The sequence below is a fragment of the Gopherus flavomarginatus genome, chromosome 3 (assembly GCF_025201925.1).
Source record: "Gopherus flavomarginatus isolate rGopFla2 chromosome 3, rGopFla2.mat.asm, whole genome shotgun sequence".
In the NCBI taxonomy this organism is placed as follows: Eukaryota; Metazoa; Chordata; order Testudines; family Testudinidae; genus Gopherus; species Gopherus flavomarginatus.
The window spans coordinates 152,468,685-152,489,417 of NC_066619.1; the positions used below are offsets into that span (position 1 = coordinate 152,468,685).

Here is a 20,733-nt window from a genome sequence, read left to right on the forward strand (position 1 = left end):
CACACACAGATGGAATACAAGCTGTCAGAACAGTATCCCTGATGATGCCACAGCACAACTGGCTGCTGAGTTCTGTGCCTTTATCGTCACACACAACTATTTCAAATTTGATGACAATATATATCTCCAGATCAGTGGCACTGCTATGGGCAGCCGCATGGCCCCACAATGTGCCAATATTTTTATGGCCGACCTGGAACAATGCTTCCTCAGCTATCGTCCACTCACGCCCCTTCTCTACCTACGCTACATTGATGACATCTTCATCATCTGGACCCATGGGAAGGAGACTCTGGAAAAATTCCACCATGATTTCAACAGCTTGCACTCCACCATTAACCTCAGCCTGGACCAATCTACACGGGAGGTCCACTTCCTAGACACCACGGTGCAAATAAGTGATGGTCACATTAACACCACCCTATACCGAAAACCTACCGACCACTATGCCTAACTTCATACCTCCAGCTTCTATCCCAGGCACATCACACGATCCATTGTCTACAGCCAAGCACTGAGGTACAACCGCATCTGCTCTAACCCCTCAGACAGAGACCAACACCTACAAAATCTCCACCAAGCATTCTCAAAACTACAATACCCGCACGAGGAAATAAGGAAACAGATCAACAGAAGCATACGTGTACCCAGAAGCCTCCTACTGCAAGACAAACCCAAGAAAGAAACCAACAGGACTCCACTGGCCATCACATACAGTCCTCAGCTAAAACCTCTCCAACGCATCATCAGGGATTTACAAACCACCCTGGTCAATGATCCCACACTTTCACAGGCCTTGGGTGGCAGGCTAGTCCTCGCCCACAGACAACCTGCCAACCTGAAACATTTTCTCACCAGTAACTGCACATGGCACCATAGTAACTCTAGCTCAGGAACCAATCCATGCAACAAACCTCGATGCCAACTCTGCCCACATATCTACACCAGCGACACCATCACAGGACCTAACCAGATCAGCCACACCACCACCGCTTCATTCACCTGCACGTCCACCAATGTAATATAAGCCATCATATTCCAGCAATGCCCCTCTGCTATGTACATCGGCCCAAACTGGACAGTCTCTACGGAAAAGGATAAATGGACACAAAACAGATATTAGGAATGGCAATATACAAAAACCTGTAGGAGAACACTTCAACCTTCCTGGCCACACTATAGCAGACCTTAAGGTGGTCATCCTGCAGCAAAAAAACTTCAGGACCAGACCTCAAAGAGAAATTGCTGAGCTTCTGTTCATCTGCAAATTTGACACCATCCGCTCAGGATTAAACAAAGACTGTGAATGGCTTGCCAACTACAGAACCAGTTTCTCCTCCCTTGGTTTTCACACCTCAACTGCTAGAACAGGGCCTCATCCTCCCTGATTGAACTGACCTTGTTATCTCTAGCTTGCTTCTTGCTTGTATATATATACTTGCCCCTGGAAATTTCCACTACATGCATCTGATGAAGTGGGTGTTCACCCACGAGAGCTCATGCTCCAAAACGTCTGTTAGTCTATAAGGTGCCACAGGATTCTTTGCTGCTTTTACAGATCCAGACTAACACGGCTACCCCTCTGATACTTAACCCTGGGTCTAGCAGGCCAATGCTCAAACCACTAAGCTATCCCTCTCCTCGGTCCAATCAATCTAAAATGCAAGTTTATATTAACAGCAGCTTGGGGCTGTTGAAACTGCATTAGTTTCCTTACCTAGCTAGTACAATGTCCTTTTTGCACATAGTAGTCAGTCTGTACATATGGTGATTATTATAGAAGTTTTAGATGGCCAAGCAAAACCCAACACATAACACAATGGCATATCTCCGTCTGTCCATCTTAGGGTTGCCAATTTTGGCTGGACATATTCCTGGAGTTTTCATCACATGATATAATCTTTAATTAAAAATTAACCTTTAATTCCTGAAGACTCCAGGGCAATCCTGGGGGGTTGGCAACTCCAGTCTATCTGGATGTAACACAATAATGGAATGGTAGGGTAGACATGAGACTTACTGGCCTGCTCCTTCCCTCATGGTTGGGCATGGCAGGCTCTCCCCATGCTGCCACCTGCTCCTGCCTTGCAGGGGTCAACTTGGCCTGCTGACTCAGCCCTACAGCCAAGGCACATTCAGATCCCACAAATAGTTCACTCATCTTGTGTTAGGTCTTCAGCTCCTGACTCTGGTCCCGGTGGTCCTGGCAAGCCTTGCCTCAGGGACTCCAGTCGTCCTTACCTCTTATATCAAGGGGGGTTCACCCCACTTTGCTCAGTGGCCAGTAAGGGAACTCAGGCCCTCTCTCTACTCTGGGTTCCAGTGAGGGACACTGTAGTAATCAGCCAAGGGTGGCTCCCTCAGACCCCTTGCTGCTTCCGCAGACTTCTTCCTACTTTCTCCAGCCCCCTTTCTGGCCACATAGGGTATGTCTACACTGCAACTGACAACCTGTGGCGCTGGCCCGAGCTGACTTGGGCTTGTGGGGCTCAGGCTATGGGGCTGTCTAATTGCTGTGTAGGCATTCGGGCTCGGGCTGAAGCCTAGGCTCTAAGGCCCTGTGAGAAGGGAGGGTCCCAGACTCTGCTGAAGTGTCCCAGAGGGTCCCAGACTCTACTGGCCTGGAGTGGGAGGAAAATACAGGGCACACACAACCCCTGGTATGAAGTGCGGGGTGCAGAGAATCCCTGAAATAGAGGGGATGGGAGGGTGGTACACAGGAAGCTTGTGGCAAGAATGGATGTGTGTGCTATGCACTAAGCCTAAAGAGAATGAAGTTACTGGGGAAATAATGAAGCGCCATGTAAAACCTGGGTGTACTGCAGCATCCCCAACACCCCTAGCTCCCACGCCTATGCCTGGGAATGGATTTTTTTCTCCCTGGTGATGCACTGGAGATGTCCATTGGCTAAGAGGTGGCCTCTTTGAAGTAAACAGCTTCTACCAACCAGCAGCATAATCCAGTGGATAGGGCACAGGATGGGACTCAGGTCATCTGGGCTCTTCTCCTGGCTCTGCCATTTACAAGCTGGGGGATTTTGATCAAGTCATTTAACGGCTCTGTGCCTCTGCTCTGCCGTCTGCAGCCGCTGATATGAAACAGTGTGATTTAATTATTAACCACTCTTCGTTATTAACCAGTCAGGATGTGTTTACTCTGTTATTAACCAATTGTAGCTGATAAAATAATAATACTTGGTCAGCCATTGTGCTGTGAGAATAATATATATATATATATATATATATAAACAACTAAAATATACATAAAACTAAATATTTCCCCTGGGACACTGTTTAAACATGAATATCTAGCACTGTAAAGTAAATGAAACTGTGAATTCACACTACTGTGGTTCTTTTGGATAATGTTGATCACCAGTTTGGCTCCTGAACCACTGAGGTCTGACTATTACTGCCTTAAACACTCTGTTTCTTGCCCCCTTGTATCTATTTCTGCATATTTTGCGTATAACCCATTAGAGCCCTCTGCTGGAAATTGCTGTAACGGAGCAGGATTGTATAGCTTAGTCTCAAAATGCAAAGTCTTGTTTTTTCTCTCTTTGTGGATATAGATTTTGTGACTTGCACTTTCTTAATGTTTATTTGTTTGTTTATTTTTAATGGCCAGGCACCAAGGGGTGGCCTAGCCCTGGTAGTTGGGAAATACAATCCCAGCTTGAGCTTTCCCAACCTCATGGCAGATGTGTTCCTCCACAGGAAATAAAATCTCTGACTGGATTTCTTGACATCAAGGGAAAGGAAGGCTGATGTTGTGCTCACTGATTGAGTTGCTGAGGATGGAGGACCAATGCAGGATACCAGTATTGGAGAATAATCAAATAGGGTTTGAGTTTCATAACTCACACAAGTAGGCACTCTAGAGGCAGGAGGCATGTTATTCTGCACCTTTTGATTCAGCAGATCTGGCTGTAGATCGGCTCACCATATTTCTACTTTTGGCAAATAAGTGTCACATGTACCTGTGGTTTTTTACATAAGTCTCTGCATTATTGGCCTTTCAGGTACTTAATTCTGGCTCTCTATCCAGAAAGAAGTTTCCTTTCCTACTCTTTCATTACTGGGTAGAACATAGAGTAGCAGAGCAACTGTGATTGGTGTTAATACCCCGATGTAAGAACGCACTAAACCACTGTTTAACTTTTGACTTTGGTGGGACTTACTTAAAGTTAACTCATAGACTCATAGACTCTAGGACTGGAAGGGACTTCGAGAGGTCATTGAGTCCAGTCCCCTGCCCTCATGGCAGGACCAAATACTGTCTAGACCATCCCTAATAGACATTTATCTAACCTACTCTTAAATATCTCCAGAGATGGAGATTCCACAACTTCCCTAGGCAATCTATTCCAGTGTTTAACTACCCTGACAGTTAGGAACTTTTTCCTAATGTCCAACCTAAATCTCCCTTGCTGCAGTTTAAGCCCATTGCTTCTTGTTCTATCATTGGAGGCTAAGGTGAATAAGTTTTCTCCCTCCTCCTGATGACACCCTTTTAGATACCTGAAAACTGCTATCATGTCCCCTAGATACGCGTTTTGCTGGATTGGGATATCTATGAGGAATAAATCTCTGAAACTGCATTGGCTGAGGACTTTTTGAACACTATCCTGGTATGCATGCCCAAGGAATAATAAATTTGTCCTACATTTCTCATATCCTCTTGCAAGCTAAAAAGGCATCTAGAGCTGTGTCCTTTTTGTGGAATACACATGAGTAAAATGAGCAGTAGTGCTGGAACAATTTTTGTAGTGGGGGGTGCTGAAGGTGGAAATCATGTATTTTTGGGCTGTTATTACTACTTCAAACCAGAGGGTATGGCAACACCCCTTGTTCCAGCACATATGATAATGAGAGGCTTGTCATGTTACAGTTTTTCTGCTGAAGCATTATCCAGATTAGCTGACTTGTTGCAGCCAGACCCTGATATTTGTTTCAGTGCACCAAGAGGTCAACCACATCACAAAAGAATGTTGCAACCCTTGCAACAGAATGGAAAAGTGTGTACCATAAAAATAAGTGAAAAACTTTTTCACTTATATTAGTAAGCTGTGTCAGGCTTAGATTACTTATTGCCTGAAGAATAGCTGTTCTCTCTTATATCCCAGCCCAAGTGCAATGCAATTATGTAGCTATGCAAACAATCCCATAGTTGTAGATTTTCAAAAAACATGCTGCATAATTTTGTTCCAGAATCTAAGCTTTTATTTTTAAAAAAAGTCTCTAACTCATTTGGTTATGAAAATAACCCTCAAAGTGTGTCTGAATCCTCAGTCAATCACAAAATATCTCTCAAGGAGGTGTGAACACTCCTGTTCACTTCAATGGAGGTGTTAACACTGAGGCCTAATGATGACAATCTAAATGTCTTCTTTAATTACATCAGTCCTATCATTTCAGCAGAAACGCCAAGCCAGTGGCCTTCCATTCTTGCTAGTACTATCAAAGATTGCTAGGGTAGGGAATTCTAGCTCTCTTGCCCATAAATGTGAAATTTCCACTTCCTCCGTCCCAATTTCAATTCCTCTGCTCCCAATTCCAAAAGCCTAAACTGCCACCTGGATACCAATAAGCAAAGCTGCAACCTCCACCTTCCTGGGTCCCAAAAGCTCCAGATATCAAAACCTCCAGCTTTTTCCCAGCAACTTCTGTGGTGTGGTTAATGCACTTTCAATGCCAAAATATGCAGTACATTCAACATTTGGAGACAATATAAAAATAATTGAATTTCATATGAAAAAAAATGACACAGAGCTTCATGGATTGGATTGGGCATGCAGTGAGAAGGGGAAGGTTTAGGATAACAGTGCTGCATGGATCAGGTCCTTCTGGCACAATTTAAGTCCAATGTGCTTCTTAGGATATGAGTTTTTTAAATAATATCTGGCATATATAAAATAACTACATATACAATCCATCCCTCAACTGGATGGAGTCATAACTGCTCAACTGTGTGTCATAGATCCTACACTACTAACAGTTGCTGTCCTTTCTCTACAATGATAGAAGTGTGGACTTTTAGAGCAAAAAGACCTGGATTCTCTGTCTCTTCCCAAGAAGTTCTGAGTGACCAGAGTGGCTGCATAGTGACAGCGACAAAGTTCCTAGGTGACTACAGATTTGTTGAAGTAATTTTAAGCAGGTTTATGCAGTGGACTAAAATCTTCCCCTTTTGCTAAAAGCCTTGGGTCATACTAATTATGTTTGAGCACAGGTGTTTTCTCCTGTATTTTATCTAATGCACCACTTTTGGAGGATGGCAGTATTCTGGCAAAGCAACAATTTGGGATGGAAGTTACGGCTTGCTTTTCAAACCCAGAATAATCCCTAATCTAATCTATGGTGATATCCATTTGCCCACCAGAGGGCAAATCAAGCCCTTAGTTTAAAGCTATTCACTTCAAAATAAATCAATCCTAGAGTATATTGAGCAAATACCAGAGAAAGTTCTCACCTTCTTGGGGAAGAGGTGGAAAGGGATGAGATGATGAGACTTTGGTTATGCTACATGATTTTTTCCATAATGTTCTCAATTACATTTGGATTTTTAAATTTAGAGTGGATCACAGAAAGCTGTTTCCTAATGGGGAGTTTTAAGGACAATCTGTTAGTGAACTGTGCATTGTCAAGGGGCATAACAGGGCAGCTACCTCCTGAGCGCCCCTCATGGCCAGGAGTGGCTCTGCAGCTCTCTGCCTCTCTTTCCCCTCTTCAGGGCCCCTTAAGAATTTCACACAGTCTTTCTAGTGGCTGCCTGGGACTAATTTAATAAGAAAAACACTTAAAGCAATCCCAAAATAAAGTCCATCATCACATGATTATCTAACAAAGATTTTATAGAAAATTCACTTTTTTTAAAAAACTTGTCAGGTAATCATGTAGCAGGCTTTACATTTCCCCATATGCTACATAAGAACCCAGATAATGACACCTGTGGCACATTCAAAATGGATATATATCTTATTCCAGCCACCGTGAAGTACTTTCTCCTATATGATTGTTGTTTGTATGTGTGTGATGTTGGTTTTCTATCCATAATACTCACAATGTTGTGGTTGTCTTTGACTGAGATAGCCGGGGATTGGACTGAATTCAAACCAGAAATGTGGATGGCATCAGAAAAGGAATTTGGTGGTTTTGATGCCCTTTTGAAATAGAAGGAAATCATACCAAATCTCTATTGATTCCGGATGCAAATGAAATTGATTTTAGCAAAATATTTTTTATTGCTAAAAAAATCGTAGCCAAGTTTACTTCCCTTGAAAAACAGGCAGAGCAATTCTGAGTATTGCATACAAAGTCACATAGACCACACACACACACACACAAGTGAAGCGTTATCCTAGTGACCCTTCTTTGGCCAAGTCTGTGATGCAAGCCAGACAACCAGACACTCATCTTCAGTTTTCAGCTCCAGTTAGCCCATGAATAAGTGCTCAGAACACCATGGATGCAACTTGCCAAATTATGAGCATGTTTTATCATTTTAACAAAGATATAATATTTTATAGAATGATTGTAACAACCACTAATACTAACTTTCAGAAGTAAAAGGGAGGTGGGGGAAGTATAAAAACCATCTTCCCCCTGGCTGACATGTTAAAGTGTGACAGCACACCACACAAAAATGACAGAGACGTGTCATGATAAAAATAGAATTACTCTTTTTTTTTTTTGGCATGCAGTTTTATGGCTAGTGATAAAGATAACGTGTATAAAATCAAGAGTTCAGCATTTAAAATACTGAAGACATTCTAAATAGTGCAATTGTTTAACAATCATCAATGACATTACTTCTTGCTATTAACAGGATTGTATAAATATACACAAACTCTTTTTTGCATTCTGGGGCACTCCAAAGTATACTTTTCCTTCATTCTTTTTTCTGTGATTATCACAGCCTTCTTGCACGAATAAATGTGACACTGCCCAGCTTTTCAACGAGAGACTCACAGATGGCATTGCTCTAAAGGCCAATTCAATAAGAGCCAAATCCTTGACCCTTTGAAATCAAGGAGAGTGTTTTCTGTTGACTGTGCTGAGCCCAGGATTCAGCTCCAAATGCCTCCACAGAAAAGAGTGCAGCATGATCATGCCATAAAACTCACAGGTCTCCTGGTAGTGTGACGGTATATTTACTCCGGTAGCTTCCTTTCTCAAACTAACAGTCTGTATATGGGATGTGTCAGTGTGGACAGAGAATGAAAGAGTAAAACAAATGATGAACAGCCTGGCCCTTGGAGATACATCATGGCTGAGAATTCCGCAAGGGGTTATAGGCGTTATCTCTGCTTTTCCTATTTGTGCGGCCTGCTAGATGAGCTGTAATGCAAACATTGCAACAAATGACAACATATACAATACAGAGAGAGCAAAGAATCATTGGACTGGAAGGGACCTCGAGAGGTCATCTAGTCCAGTCCCACTCCCCTGCACTCATGGCAGGACTAAGTATTATCTAGACCAGGGGTCGGCAACCTTCCAGAAGTGCTGTGCCGAGTCTTCATTTATTCACTCTAATTTAAGGTTTCATGTGCCAGTAATACATTTTAACGTTTTTAGAAGGTCTCTTTCTAGAAGTCTATAATATAGAACTAAACTATTGTTGTATGTAAAATAAATAAGGTTTTTAAAATGTTTAAGAAGGTTCATTTAAAATTAAATTAAAATGCAGCGCCCCCTGGACCGGTGACCAGGACCCGGACAGTGTAAGTGCCCCTGAAAATCAGCTCGTGTGCCGCCTTCGGCACACATGCCATAGGCTGTCTACCCCTGATCTAGAGTCCAGACCATCCCTGCCAGATGTTTGTCTAATTCTGCTCTTAAAAACCTCCAATGATGGAGATTCCACAACCTCCCTATACAATTTATTCCAGTGTTTAACCACCCTGACAGTTAGGAAGTTTTTCCTAAAGTCCAAACTAAACCTCCCTTGCTACAGTTTGAGCCCATTGCTTCTTGTTCTATCCTCGGAGGTTAAGAACAACATTTTTTCTCCCTCCTCCTTGTAACAACCTTTTATTTACTTGAAAACTGTTATGTTCCTTCTCAGTCTTCTCTTCTCCAGACTAAACAAGCCCAATTCTTTCAATCTTCCCTCATAGGTCATGTTTTCTAGACCTTTAATTATTTTTGTTGCTCTTCTCTGGACTTTCTCCAGTTTGTCCACATCCTTCCTGAAATGTGGCACCCAGAATTGGACACAATACTCCAGTTGAGGCCTAATCAGCACAGAGTAGAGCGGAAGAATTACTTCTCGTGTCTTGCTTACAACACTCCTGCTAATACATCCCAGAATGATGTTCATTTTTTTTTTTTGCAACAGTGTTACATTGCTGACTCATATCTAGCTTGGGGTTCAATATAACCCCAGATCCCTTTCTGCAGTACTTCAATACCGCCAAAATGCCATGGCTAGCAAACAGATTTTGATTGTGTGGAGGAAATATTGTCTTCCGGTTCCTACTGACTATTTGGCAGAATTTGCGTACATTTTTGTTTGTGCGAATGAGAAGTTGTCAGAAACAATTCTAAATACAGCTTGCACAACCAGATGTATTAATTAGCTCTCATGCCTGTTATTCACACCCACACACAAGTAAAGCCTTGTCCTAGTGACCCTTCTTTGGCCAAGTCTCTGAGGCAGTCCAGACAATAAACAGCAGAGGAATGCGAGGCTCTCCCTTTGTAGTGCATCAGCTCCTATTAATTTAGGAGAGACCAGCGCCCAAGCCTTCAGCCTGGGTCTCTCCCATGGCACAGCAGAACACTAACCAGAAGGGCACTGGCTTACCCATGTACATTGCTAACATGCTGCATATCGCTGGGATAATTTTAAGATTTATGGATGTGCCCTGTTTCTGCTGTATTCAAAGACTTCTGCTAATCCCCAGCTTTCTAGATTCCTGGCATTGTATTGCTCAAATGGGTCTTCAGACAATGAGCACTGAAGATCACAGAAGCGTTTACACTGAAAGGAATATGGGGATTATTTCTCTTCAGAAGATCTGTGGCAACCTGCCCTTTGGCAGAATAATTCCAGTAACAAGATCATTTTGACAGCTACCTGCGTAAAATCCTGTTAATGATCATCTTCACCCATTTGGCCTGGGGATCTAAACAGATTTGCTGGCTCGTCTTCAGTGTCGCACTGGAAGGGATTGAACAACTTGTTTAAAATAATCTTACATTGAGAGAGTCTAGAAAAAATAGCAGCCTCTAGGCTAACTTCTGCTCTCACTCATACTCTTCCCAGGGCTGATGCAAGGATGTTTCGTGCCCTACGTGAAACTTACACCTTGCGCCCCCCCCCGGGCCCCTGCCCTGAGCCCTCCCCGCCCGTGGCAGCTTCCCCTCTCCGCCTTGAGGTGCCCCCCTTGCAGCAGCTCCCCACCCTCCACCCTGAGGCACCCCCCCACCCCAGCTCACCCCTGCTCTGTGCACAAGGACCCTGAGCACGCCCCCCCGAGCACGCTCCCCCCTTACTTGCTGCAGATGGCCCTCCCTGCGCTCCCCTGCCCCAGCTCCCTCCGCCTAAATGCTGGCGGTGACCAGGGCGGCCGATGATCTGGCCGCCAAGGTCACTACTGAAGAAAATGGCGCCCCCTCAAATCTTAGCACCCTAGGTGACCACCAAGGTCGCATAAATGGTTGCACCGGCCCTGACTCTTCCACCTGTCAGTGATGTGACCGGAGTGGCACAGCCGGAGCTGAGTGCCAAATCTGGCCCTACTAGTTAATTGTCAATAGGTTCCTTTTGGAAATGTACACTTTGTTCATGTGAAACTTGGACTGAATGACACATAGAGACTGATTCTGATCTCATTGGCTCCGATTATTCACCAGTGTAACTCCATCGACTTTAGTGCTCTTACTCCTGCTTTGCACTGGGGTGAGAGCACAAGGAGGCCCTTATACTTCAATATATAAAAAAGTCCCTCACGGGAATGGATGCTCATTATGTGCTAACGTATGGTGCCAATATTGGTGCACGCCTGACTTAGAAAATCTGGCCCTAAGTCTGTACAATTTAAAAAAAAATCATTTTGCATTCCAGCTCTGTAAATTATATATAATCAACGTCTACTTAGCTATGGCCTTTCCTTTGGTGTTTTCATTCATCTCTAAAAAATTACCTCCCTAAGGGTCAGATACTTCCCAAAATAAATTCAGGCAGTTCCCATTGACTACAAGGAGAGCTCTGCTAGAGCTCAAGGGGTAACCTGTGGCTCTTGACGTTTTGCTTGATCACTGCTATGAAGGAAGTGGTTTTGAAATCTTAGTATCTCTTGCTGGGTAGGGCACAGGGGACTACCTCTTGTATGGCTACACTTGAAATTTCAAAGCGCTGCTCCGTGGTCGGAGCGCCAGCGCTGGGAGAGAGCTCTCCCAGCGCTGCACGTAAACCACATCCCTTACGGGTATAGCTTGCAGCGCTGGGAGCCGCACTCGCAGCACTGATTACACTGAGGTTTTACAGCGCTGTATCTTGCAGCGCTCAGGGGGGTGTTTTTTCACACCCCTGAGCGCAAAAGTTGCAGCGCTATAAAGTGCCAGTGTAGCCAGGAAAGTCAGGCACTTACAGCTGAAGCAAGCCTGTGAGCAATCAAGGATCCCCTGTGGCTGGGCAACTTAACAAGGAAAAGGAAGCAAGCTTGGACTAGAAGCTGTGCAGGCTCATAGACTCATAGACTTATAGGTCAGAAGGGACCAACATGATCATCCAGTCTGACCTCCTGCACAAGGCAGGCCACAGAACCCCACCCATCCAATTTTATAACAACCCCAACCCAGGACTGAGTTTTTGAAATCCTCAAAATTGGTTTGAAGACCTCAAGCTGCAGAGAATCCACCAGCAAGCGACCCGTGCCGCACGCTGCAGGGGAAGGCGAAAAACCTCCAGGGCCCCTGCCAATCCGCCCTGGAGGAAAATTCCTTCCCGACCCCAAATATGGCGATCAGCTAAACCCTGAGCATGTGGGCTGTTATAGGCTGTGGTCTCTCTCAGGGACTAGCCTGGCCAAGGCCACAGACCTTTGTTTTGCTGATTCACTTTGGGAACCCTGAACCAGGGCTCTGAGGTAAGGACCTTATGAACTTCTGTTCACACTGCTCCTTCTCTGAGGCTGACTTAAAGGGAAGATGTGTGTTTTGTTAGCTTGTTTTAGCTTCCCTCTGGGTTGGATTCTTTCCACTCTGTAACATATGGCTACCCTGTAATTAGAATTGCCCTGTGTTAAAATCACTGGCGAACTGCTTGGATTTGGTTTCATGCATCAGAAGGAAACCTTAAGCTACATGTGTCTATATGTACCTTGGCAGTGCGGGTGTCAATGCTTTGGGTAGCACTATCTGTGGCCCACACACATGTGGAATTTGATGTGCTGGGGCCGGTGACCAGCTGTGAGGTCTGGATCAACAGTTTCCCTCACCACCTCAATCAGTGAGGGTTCTGTGGAAGGATGTGGTAGCCAGTAGCTACATCAGCCTGTCAGCTGAAAGCATCTGTGCTAGAGAAGGCTTGTCCATGGTAGGGATGTAGGCTGAGGAGTCCTGGCAATGCTAGCGAGCAGGGAAGGTTCTGGCAGGGTGACTCCATAGGAGCTGTGCTATCAAGGAGCTGGAGGGAGACTCAGAACCGCAACGAAGGGACTGGGCCTCTGTGCTGATCCTGGCCTGTGGAGGATTCAACCAGGGCTACCAAATCTGGAGGGTGATCAATCGAAGGCTTGCCAGAGCAAATGGTTGCCATACAGGGCTTCTAACTATGCAGAGGGAACAGCGGTGCAAGTACGGTGGTATGGTCTGGTATGCTGCACCAGTAAGATATTTATAGGTGATACAGCGTACTAGAAAGATACAGGAGGAGCCCGCCCCCAACCCTCACCCCAGCCCTTCCATGCATCTGCATCTCCTGAGTCCTCCTGCCTGGGGTCTGTACAGCAGAAGTCTTTGGTGCAGTGGGAGGAGGACAGAGCTCCCTCCATCCTCCACAAGGTAATGTGGGATGGATGCGGATCATGGGGAGAAGACAGGGAGAGCATGGGGGCCCCAGGCTAGGGGCAGGAAGGTGTCACATGGGGGGTCACATGGGGAGGTTCCCCCCCACTTTGTGTCCCTCCCATGAGTGCAGCATACCAGCGAGAAATTATTTCTGCTTGCACCTCTGAGAGGGAAATGCCACATGGCAGGTGCCCTGCTCAGCTATATAGGAGCAGGGCTCTGCTCTTGTGGGATTTAGGAGCTCTGCATGTCAGGTGCCTACTCCTCCTCCACAACAGTGTATTTGTCCTGCAGGTGCCGCACTACTCCAGCCTCTGGTGGAGCTTCTAAAATGATGGATGAGCAAACCAAATAGCTCAGAAACGGTAAGGGAACAGTCTTCTGGGGATAAAGCGAGGGTTTCCATTCCCCAACGCTGTCAATCTTGCAGCTTTCACGAGCACTCCATTCGGATGGCTACTGGGTTGTGAAATCCTATGGTTTCAACTTACATGACTTCCACTGTGCTGCACTGTGGGCCTTTGGGGATGATTTCCACATGAACCAAGAGCTTCGGTGACACCAAGCCCGAGACAGTCTGGAGACACTGACACTGCAACTCTCCACCCAGAAGTGACTCTGTGAGGGAAGGAAAGTGAGGGGCATCACTGAGTGAGGAACTTAACTAAGTTAATGCTCCAAAAAAGTGTGTTGAAGGGAGAAAAACCTGCTGCAGGGTTTAAGCCACTCCCACTAATGGGGATTAGGACAAGACTTTCTTAGGATGCACATTCTACTACATCTGCCAACTGTAGGGTTTATGCATCTGACACTGTCAGAGACAGGATACGATCTATCTTAGGTACTTATTTGGTCCTATCTGTGATGGCTTTTTCCACACAACACCCCGTGAAGTAGAGCAGTCCCATTATCCCCATTGTACAGATGGGACCTGAGGCACAGAAAAACTAGCCTGAAGTGTAGGCCTGAGACCTCATCAAACCCTCCCACCCCCCATATTAAACCAACCTTGGGTGAAACTCAGGGAGCTAGTTCACCACTAAAATTGAAAAAAGAAATGTTCTGCTGCTGATAAAGCACCCCCTCCTCAGGAATGTCCCTAAGGAGAGTTATAACCCCCAAGGTTGTAAAGACGCTGGGAAACAGGGAAGATACAGCAAGACTCAACAAATGGTAAGATAAGCTCTGATGATCATCTGCACAAATAGAGAAGGTCACAACTAAGTTACAATTTGGGCATGAAAGATAAAATGCAAAGAACTTGGGAAGGAAGGAGGACACATAGGTGACAGTACGTAATTGGTTACAATTTTTATTATTTAGGAGTGTGGGATCATGGGATAGGTTTAGTAAATGTGAAGGAGGGAGCTAGTTTTATCTATATAATGTAAATGAAAAACCAATGCTCTTTGGGAATCATTTTCAGACTGCAGTTCAACATCCAGTTGCTGGAACTCTGGCCTCTCTGCATCACTGGGAACCCCTAGATGGATGAACCTTGACTGGCCATTGGGTGAAATTTGTCTATATATTGGGAGTGGTGAGCATAAGCCATTTGCTTGATCTATGTATTCTATGTGTGTTGCTAATAAATAGATGTTTAGAGCACAAGTGTAAGGCTCTTTCACTGGGAGAAGGTTCTGGAGACCCCTGAGGGAAAAGGGCAGGTACTTAAATTGACCAGGATTCTTCCTGAGCCCCATGGGTAAGGATAGGTGCCTTAGGCACTGAGCCCTCAGAAGGGAAAGGGGGGAGGTGCTTAAATTGATTGGGTCACAGCTTGAGTCCTCAGTAGGTTATAGGCAGGATGTCCTATATTGGCCATGTCACACTTGGAGCCTCCGGTAGGGTGTAGGCAGGGCATCCCAAATTGGCCACATCACACCTTGAGCCTCTGGTAGGGTGCCTTAAATTAAGCCGGTAACAGACATTACACCAGAAGTCTCTGGCCTAGCAGGGACTTGACCCCAGGTCTTTCAGTTCCAAGACCAGAACTGGGTTCAACAAACCACAGGTCTGAGCCACAGCTGTTTCTATGTTGTGCCTCTGAACAAAGATACACTACTTCTGCCACCTTTAACCACCCTTCATTTGAACAAATGAAATGTCTTTGACACAAAGGGAAGGGAAGGCTGAGAGGGCTTGATGCTGCACAGTGCAGCGACAGAGGCTTGGGAATACAAGCTATAAGCAAAAGGACCAGCGTGACTGACAGCTCGTAGGAACAAGCATGCTGTTACACAGCTGCCCAGTTACTCGTGGCTGGCAATTGGAGGGCAGCCCAAGTGAGGCGTGTGTAGGGAAGTGCAGCATGTCTGCAGGCGGAGGTTTCAAGGGGCTGGAGACTGACTCCCCTGCTGTACTTAAACCTCATCCTTGTGCTCCTGGCAGTGCTGGCACACAGCAGCCTTCCATGCCCTGCTCTCCCTCCTCCCCTCACAAGCACAGGGCCACAGTCCAGAGGCTTGTATAGAAGGAGAGTTAAATAAGGACACTCAGACTTATATTTGTATGGATCAGCTCATGTTCTCTGATAAAGACACAAAGCTCATAATCATCCGTGCAGGATCCCAGTCAGTAAGGGCCATGCGGTACCCGCTCTTAGCAGAGCCTGCACGTCCAGACTACCCGCTGTATCGGCAGGTAACGATTGATTCATCGGGGATTGATATATCGCATCTCATCTAGATGCAATACATCGATCCCCGAATGTGCTCCCCGTCGACTCCGAAACTCCACCAGAGCGAGAGGCGCTAGTGGAGTCAACGGGGGAGCCGCGGACGTTGATCCCGCGCTGTGAGGATGGGAGGTAAGTCCAATAAGATATTTCGACTTCAACTACGGTATTCCTGTAGCTGAAGTTGCGTATCTTACATCAACACCCCCTCCACTGTAGACGTGGCCAAGAGTGGGATGGAGGAACCAGGAAGTCCCATAAGATTTCCCGTATCGTGTGGCATGACCAATAGCTGCTCCTCTCAGGAGAGAGGAGCTGGGTGAGTGGGACACTGATGAGGCAAGGAAAGGAAACTCTTACCATACCGTGTACTAATCCTCCATGGTGCTGCCCAGCCCCCTGTTCTCCTTCAGATCCCTTGGGGACAATACTGCCATAGGCTCCTCTGTCCACACCTGGCCAATAGCTCCCTGTTTGCAGCATTGCTGTAGCTGTGTTGGTCCCATGATATTGGAGAGACATGGCAGTGAGGTTCTTACTGGACCAACTTCCGCTAATGAAAGAGACAAGCTTTCAAGCTGCACCGAGCTCTTCTTCTACCTCCCTGACTGAGAGCAGCACAGGAGCGAGGCCAAAACTATTGCTGCTAGAAGCCTAGTTAGTTTTTGGTGCGAACACCCACTTGACTAGCCAGCAGCACACAGCAGCTGCTCCAGTGCTCTACATTTGACCCATCCCCATGGAATTCCCACATCAGCTAAGGGTCTTCCTGAGCCTTAACAGAAAAGATGGGGACCACTCTGCATTAGTTCTGCTCCTCTCTCTTCCCCCACCGGTGAGGCTTTCCTGTCCTCTTTGATTTGTTCACCACCACACGTCACAAGGGAACGGAGTGTAGGACCCTAAACACTGGAGTGAATCAGCTGAAATAACTGTCTGGAAACAGACCTGCAAACCAGTTCCCCCCTTTAATAACCAGCCAACAGCTGAGTTTGGGGTTCTGTCTCTCTCCTGGAGTGGCCGATATCAAAGATTGGGGATTGGTCCTGCCTTGAGCAGGGGGTTGGACTAGATGACCTTCTGAGGTCCCTTCCAACCCTGATATTCTATGAAAGACACCTCAAGCAGGGGAAAGACCTGAAGCATCAGAAATGCAGCACACTACACTGTTCCTGTATTCAGGGTCCGATTTGGATCTCACTTTCATCTGTCTAAAACAGGCATCACCTCACCAAAGTCAGTGGCGTTACATCAGTTTAAAACTGGTCTGAGATTAGAAGTGAAGCCATGGCTGGAATTGTCTTAAACTCTGCATGCGTTCTGTGTGATTTGTTATCTTAAACAGCGTGTGGTGAGTTTAAAGCTGTTCAGTAATTCCATACACCTTTACATTAAAACCCTATTTTTTTTCCTGCAAATACTGCAAAAGGCATTAACAAGGGAAAAGACTACAAGTACTTTGACTGGCTTACCATGACAGATGCCTGTGAGAGTAAGCAGCAGGAGGGAGAATGTGATCTTGTTGTCCATGGCTGCTTCGCTGGTTTGTCTCTTGGCTTGTTGGTGGTGAACAGCTACTTAAAATCAACTTGGTGGCAATTGCAGACCCATGTGGGAGCACTGACGCTTTTATCCTGTGTGGCGTGTGAAGGAGGATCTTAGCTGAGATTACAGAGTTTTTACAGACTAACAACCCACAAATAAATTAGATTTATTCTGCTTGTTTTAATTCCTTTCTGGCACTAAGAAAACAGTAACATGAGATGATGAAAGAGATTGAGATTTGTGCTGCCTTGTTCACCAGCTGCTGAATTTCAGAGGCCAGATCTCAGCTCACTCCTGGTTCACTGATGTAATAGAGGAGTAACCACAGTCAAATCTGGGGCATTGCGCAGGCTGATGGATAACTGGGGTATGTGGAGAGAGGAGCAGAACTAACGCAGAGTGGTCCCCATCTCTTCTGTTAAGGCTCCGGAAGACCCTTGGCTGACATGGGAATTCCATGGGGATGGGTCAAGTATAGAGCACTGGAGCAGCTGCTGTGTGCTGCTGGCTAGTCGAGTGGGTGTTCGCACCAAAAACTAACTAGGCTTCTAGCAGCAACCGTTTCAGCCTCGCTCCTTTGCTGCTTTCAGCCAGGGAGGTAGAAGAAGAGCTCAGTGCAGCTTGAAAGCTTGTCTGTTTCGTTAGCGGAAGTTGGTCCAGTAAAAACCTAACCACCTTGTATCTCTAATATCATGGGACCAACACAGACTACAGCAACGCTGCAAACAGGGAGCTATTGGTCAGGCGTGGACAGAGGAGCCTATGGCAGTATTGTCCCCAAGGGATCTGAAGGGGAACAGGGGGCTGGGCAGCACCATGGAGGAACTAGTACACGGTACGGTAAGAATTTGCTTTCCTTGCCTCATCGGTGTTCCACTCACCCAACTCCTCTCTCCTGAGGGGAGCAGCTGTTGGTCATGCCACACAACAAGGGAAATCTTATTGGACTTCCTGGCTCCTCCATCCCACTCTTGCAGGCTCTGCTAAGAGCGGGTACCGCATGGCCCTTACTGACTGGGATCCTGCACGGATGATTATGAGCTTTGTGTCTTATATCAGAGAACATGAGCTGATCCATACAAATATAAGTCTGAGTGTCCTTATTTAACTCTCCTTCTATACAAGCCTCTGGATTGTGGCCCTGTGCTTGTGAGGGGAGGAGAGAGAGCAGGGCATGGAAGGCTGCTGTGTGCCAGCACCGCCGGGAGCAGGAGGATGAGGTTTAAGTACAGTAGGGTAGTCAGTTTCCAGCCCCTTGAAACCTCCACCTGCAGACATGCTGCACTTCCCTACACACGCCTCACTCAGGCTGCCCTCCAGTTGTTCTAAATTCATTTAGATTTTCATGTTTCATAGAGCAGCCAAGGGAAGACGATTTGCATAGCTAATCTCCAAAACATCTGATCAGTTCTGTTCTGCACACACTCCTGGCTGTGATAGGAAAACGCTTTCCTAGCTAATGTAGCAGTGTTTCTCAAACTGGGAGGCCTGACCGAAAAGGGAGGGTCACAAGCCTATTGTAGGGGGGTTATGAGATCATAACAATATCACTGGGGGAAAGAAGAGCTGGGGGGCGGGACTGGAACAACATCCCTTGCTCTCTGGCTGCCCAGCTCTGACGGCAGCGCTGTTGGCAGCAGCAGCACAGAAGTAAGGGTGGCAGTACCATACAGTGGCACTGCCTTCAGAGCTGGGCACCCAGCCAGCAGCTGCCAGCCATCTTGCTCGGAAGGCAGCACCGCCAGCAGCAGCAGAGCAGCCGGAAGGGTGGCAATAGCATGAGTCTACTGTACATACCCATGGGTGCAATTTGCTATCGCTTTTTCTGGGAGGTCGTCACAGCCCGAAATATTTTCCAAGAGGGGCCCAGCAAAAAGAAAAGTTTGAGAACCCCTGTAATATAGGAAAACTGTAAGAGAGGAGAAGCTTCATCCAGACTCCGGTGGGTGTTGGACAGAGCCCAAAGTGAACCCAGCAGTTGTTCTTTCCATCAGCTTCAAATTCACCCTCCCCAAAAGAAGAGCTTGTGTACTGAACTTGTTCATACAAGTGTATATTGCTTTTGTCTAATCTCCAATGCTCAAATCTTCAGGGAGCTGGGGTATATTGCTCCCTGCAACCTTAGACGTGTTACGCCATTTAGGTATGGCACAATGTCCATTTGTCTATGAAAAATGCTGTGCTGCTGATGAATGGTTCATTTATTATGGACGGAAATTCTGTCTTTGGATTCCATGTGCACAGTTTCCCCTGTCCTTGTTCATGTTTCTGCCTGTGATAAAATCTACACAGAAATGAAGTGGAATCTAAAGTAATATTATCAAGGTCAACTGTTGCAATCCTTACTAGTCAAAACTGACATGTAGACCAGTAAGGACTTTAGGATTTGGCCCAAAATGACGAATCAGATCCCTTTCTACGCGAGGACATAGTCATTAGGACTGTGACGCTGGAAAACCAAGTGCCGGCTCCGGCCAGGGCTGAGTCAGCTGAGAACTGACAAACGCAGCTGGAAGCCAGGCTGTAGCAAAGTGAGACTTGCTGGCACAGCACCTCCTGCTGGTTGTCTTGGGAATTAGCTTTCCAGCATACAGAGCGCCTCCTCCTGGCTGGTGTCTCGCCTGCCACTGGCCTCTATGTCCCTCCCAGACCCCAGTGCCCCCTTTCCTCAGGGTTCTGCCCCTGAAGTACCCCACAATCTGAGTCTCCCCTCCCAGGGGAACCCCTAACCCTCTATCCTCCCTTTGCCTCAGTGGCTACTGCCAGTCACCATCTAGCCCCCACTCACTGGGGCAGACAGTAGTGTGTCATGGCCACTTATCATTGGCAAGGAGATTGGAACAGCTGCCTCTGCCTGTCTCTGGGCTGCGCCTCCCAGCCGCAGTACCTGCACAGGCCTTTACCAAGGCCTCAGCCTGGGGAGATGCCAGGCTGGAGCTCCCCAGCTCCTCTGGCCACTCCACAGCCCTGCTTCACTTCCAGTCCCCTTTTCTCCTAGGCAGCCAGGTCCTTCTCCCTCCACAGCTAGAGAGAGACTGACCCAGCGCCTCCCTGAGCCCTTCTAACAGGGTCAGGCGTGGCCTGATTGGGGTGTGGCCCCAGCCGTGGCAGCTTCCCCAATCAGCCCGGCCTTTCTTCTAGAAGTGAGGTAACTGCCCTGCTACACAGGCCAATAAGGTAAATGTATAAACATTGTATAAATGCATTGTTAAATGTACATGACTGTATTTGGTATTTAAACTTCATGAAAACTAATGGGATGCTACTTGCATTATTTTCACTTTGGTGTATCCTGTTATAATGGAACAGCAAACATGTACATTGTATATCTCCCCTTTCTACCTAAAAAACCCATCACATGAGAAAAAAGCCTTGTGTAATGCAAATGAAGAACTTTAATAGGGAAGTGCTAATTCTTGCGCGTTTCAAAGCTCGTGGTCATTGTGCGTGATCAGAGATCAAAGACTAAATGCACTCCTCTCTCTCTGCCC

At 46.4% G+C, this 20,733-nt stretch overlaps 1 protein-coding gene across 1 annotated transcript; it reads right to left on the reverse strand.

The window, feature by feature from the left end:
• Positions 1 to 7,280: 7,280 nt before the first annotated feature.
• LOC127047127 (alveolar macrophage chemotactic factor-like) lies at positions 7,281 to 17,322 on the reverse strand. Its single transcript, XM_050945091.1, has 4 exons — positions 17,170 to 17,322; positions 13,512 to 13,638; positions 10,085 to 10,168; positions 7,281 to 8,340 (listed from the first exon to the last, which is right to left on the reverse strand). The coding sequence occupies exons 1-4, from the start codon at positions 17,225 to 17,227 to the stop codon at positions 8,316 to 8,318; spliced, it is 294 nt and encodes a 97-aa protein (XP_050801048.1). The 5' UTR covers positions 17,228 to 17,322; the 3' UTR covers positions 7,281 to 8,315.
• Positions 17,323 to 20,733: the final 3,411 nt, after the last annotated feature.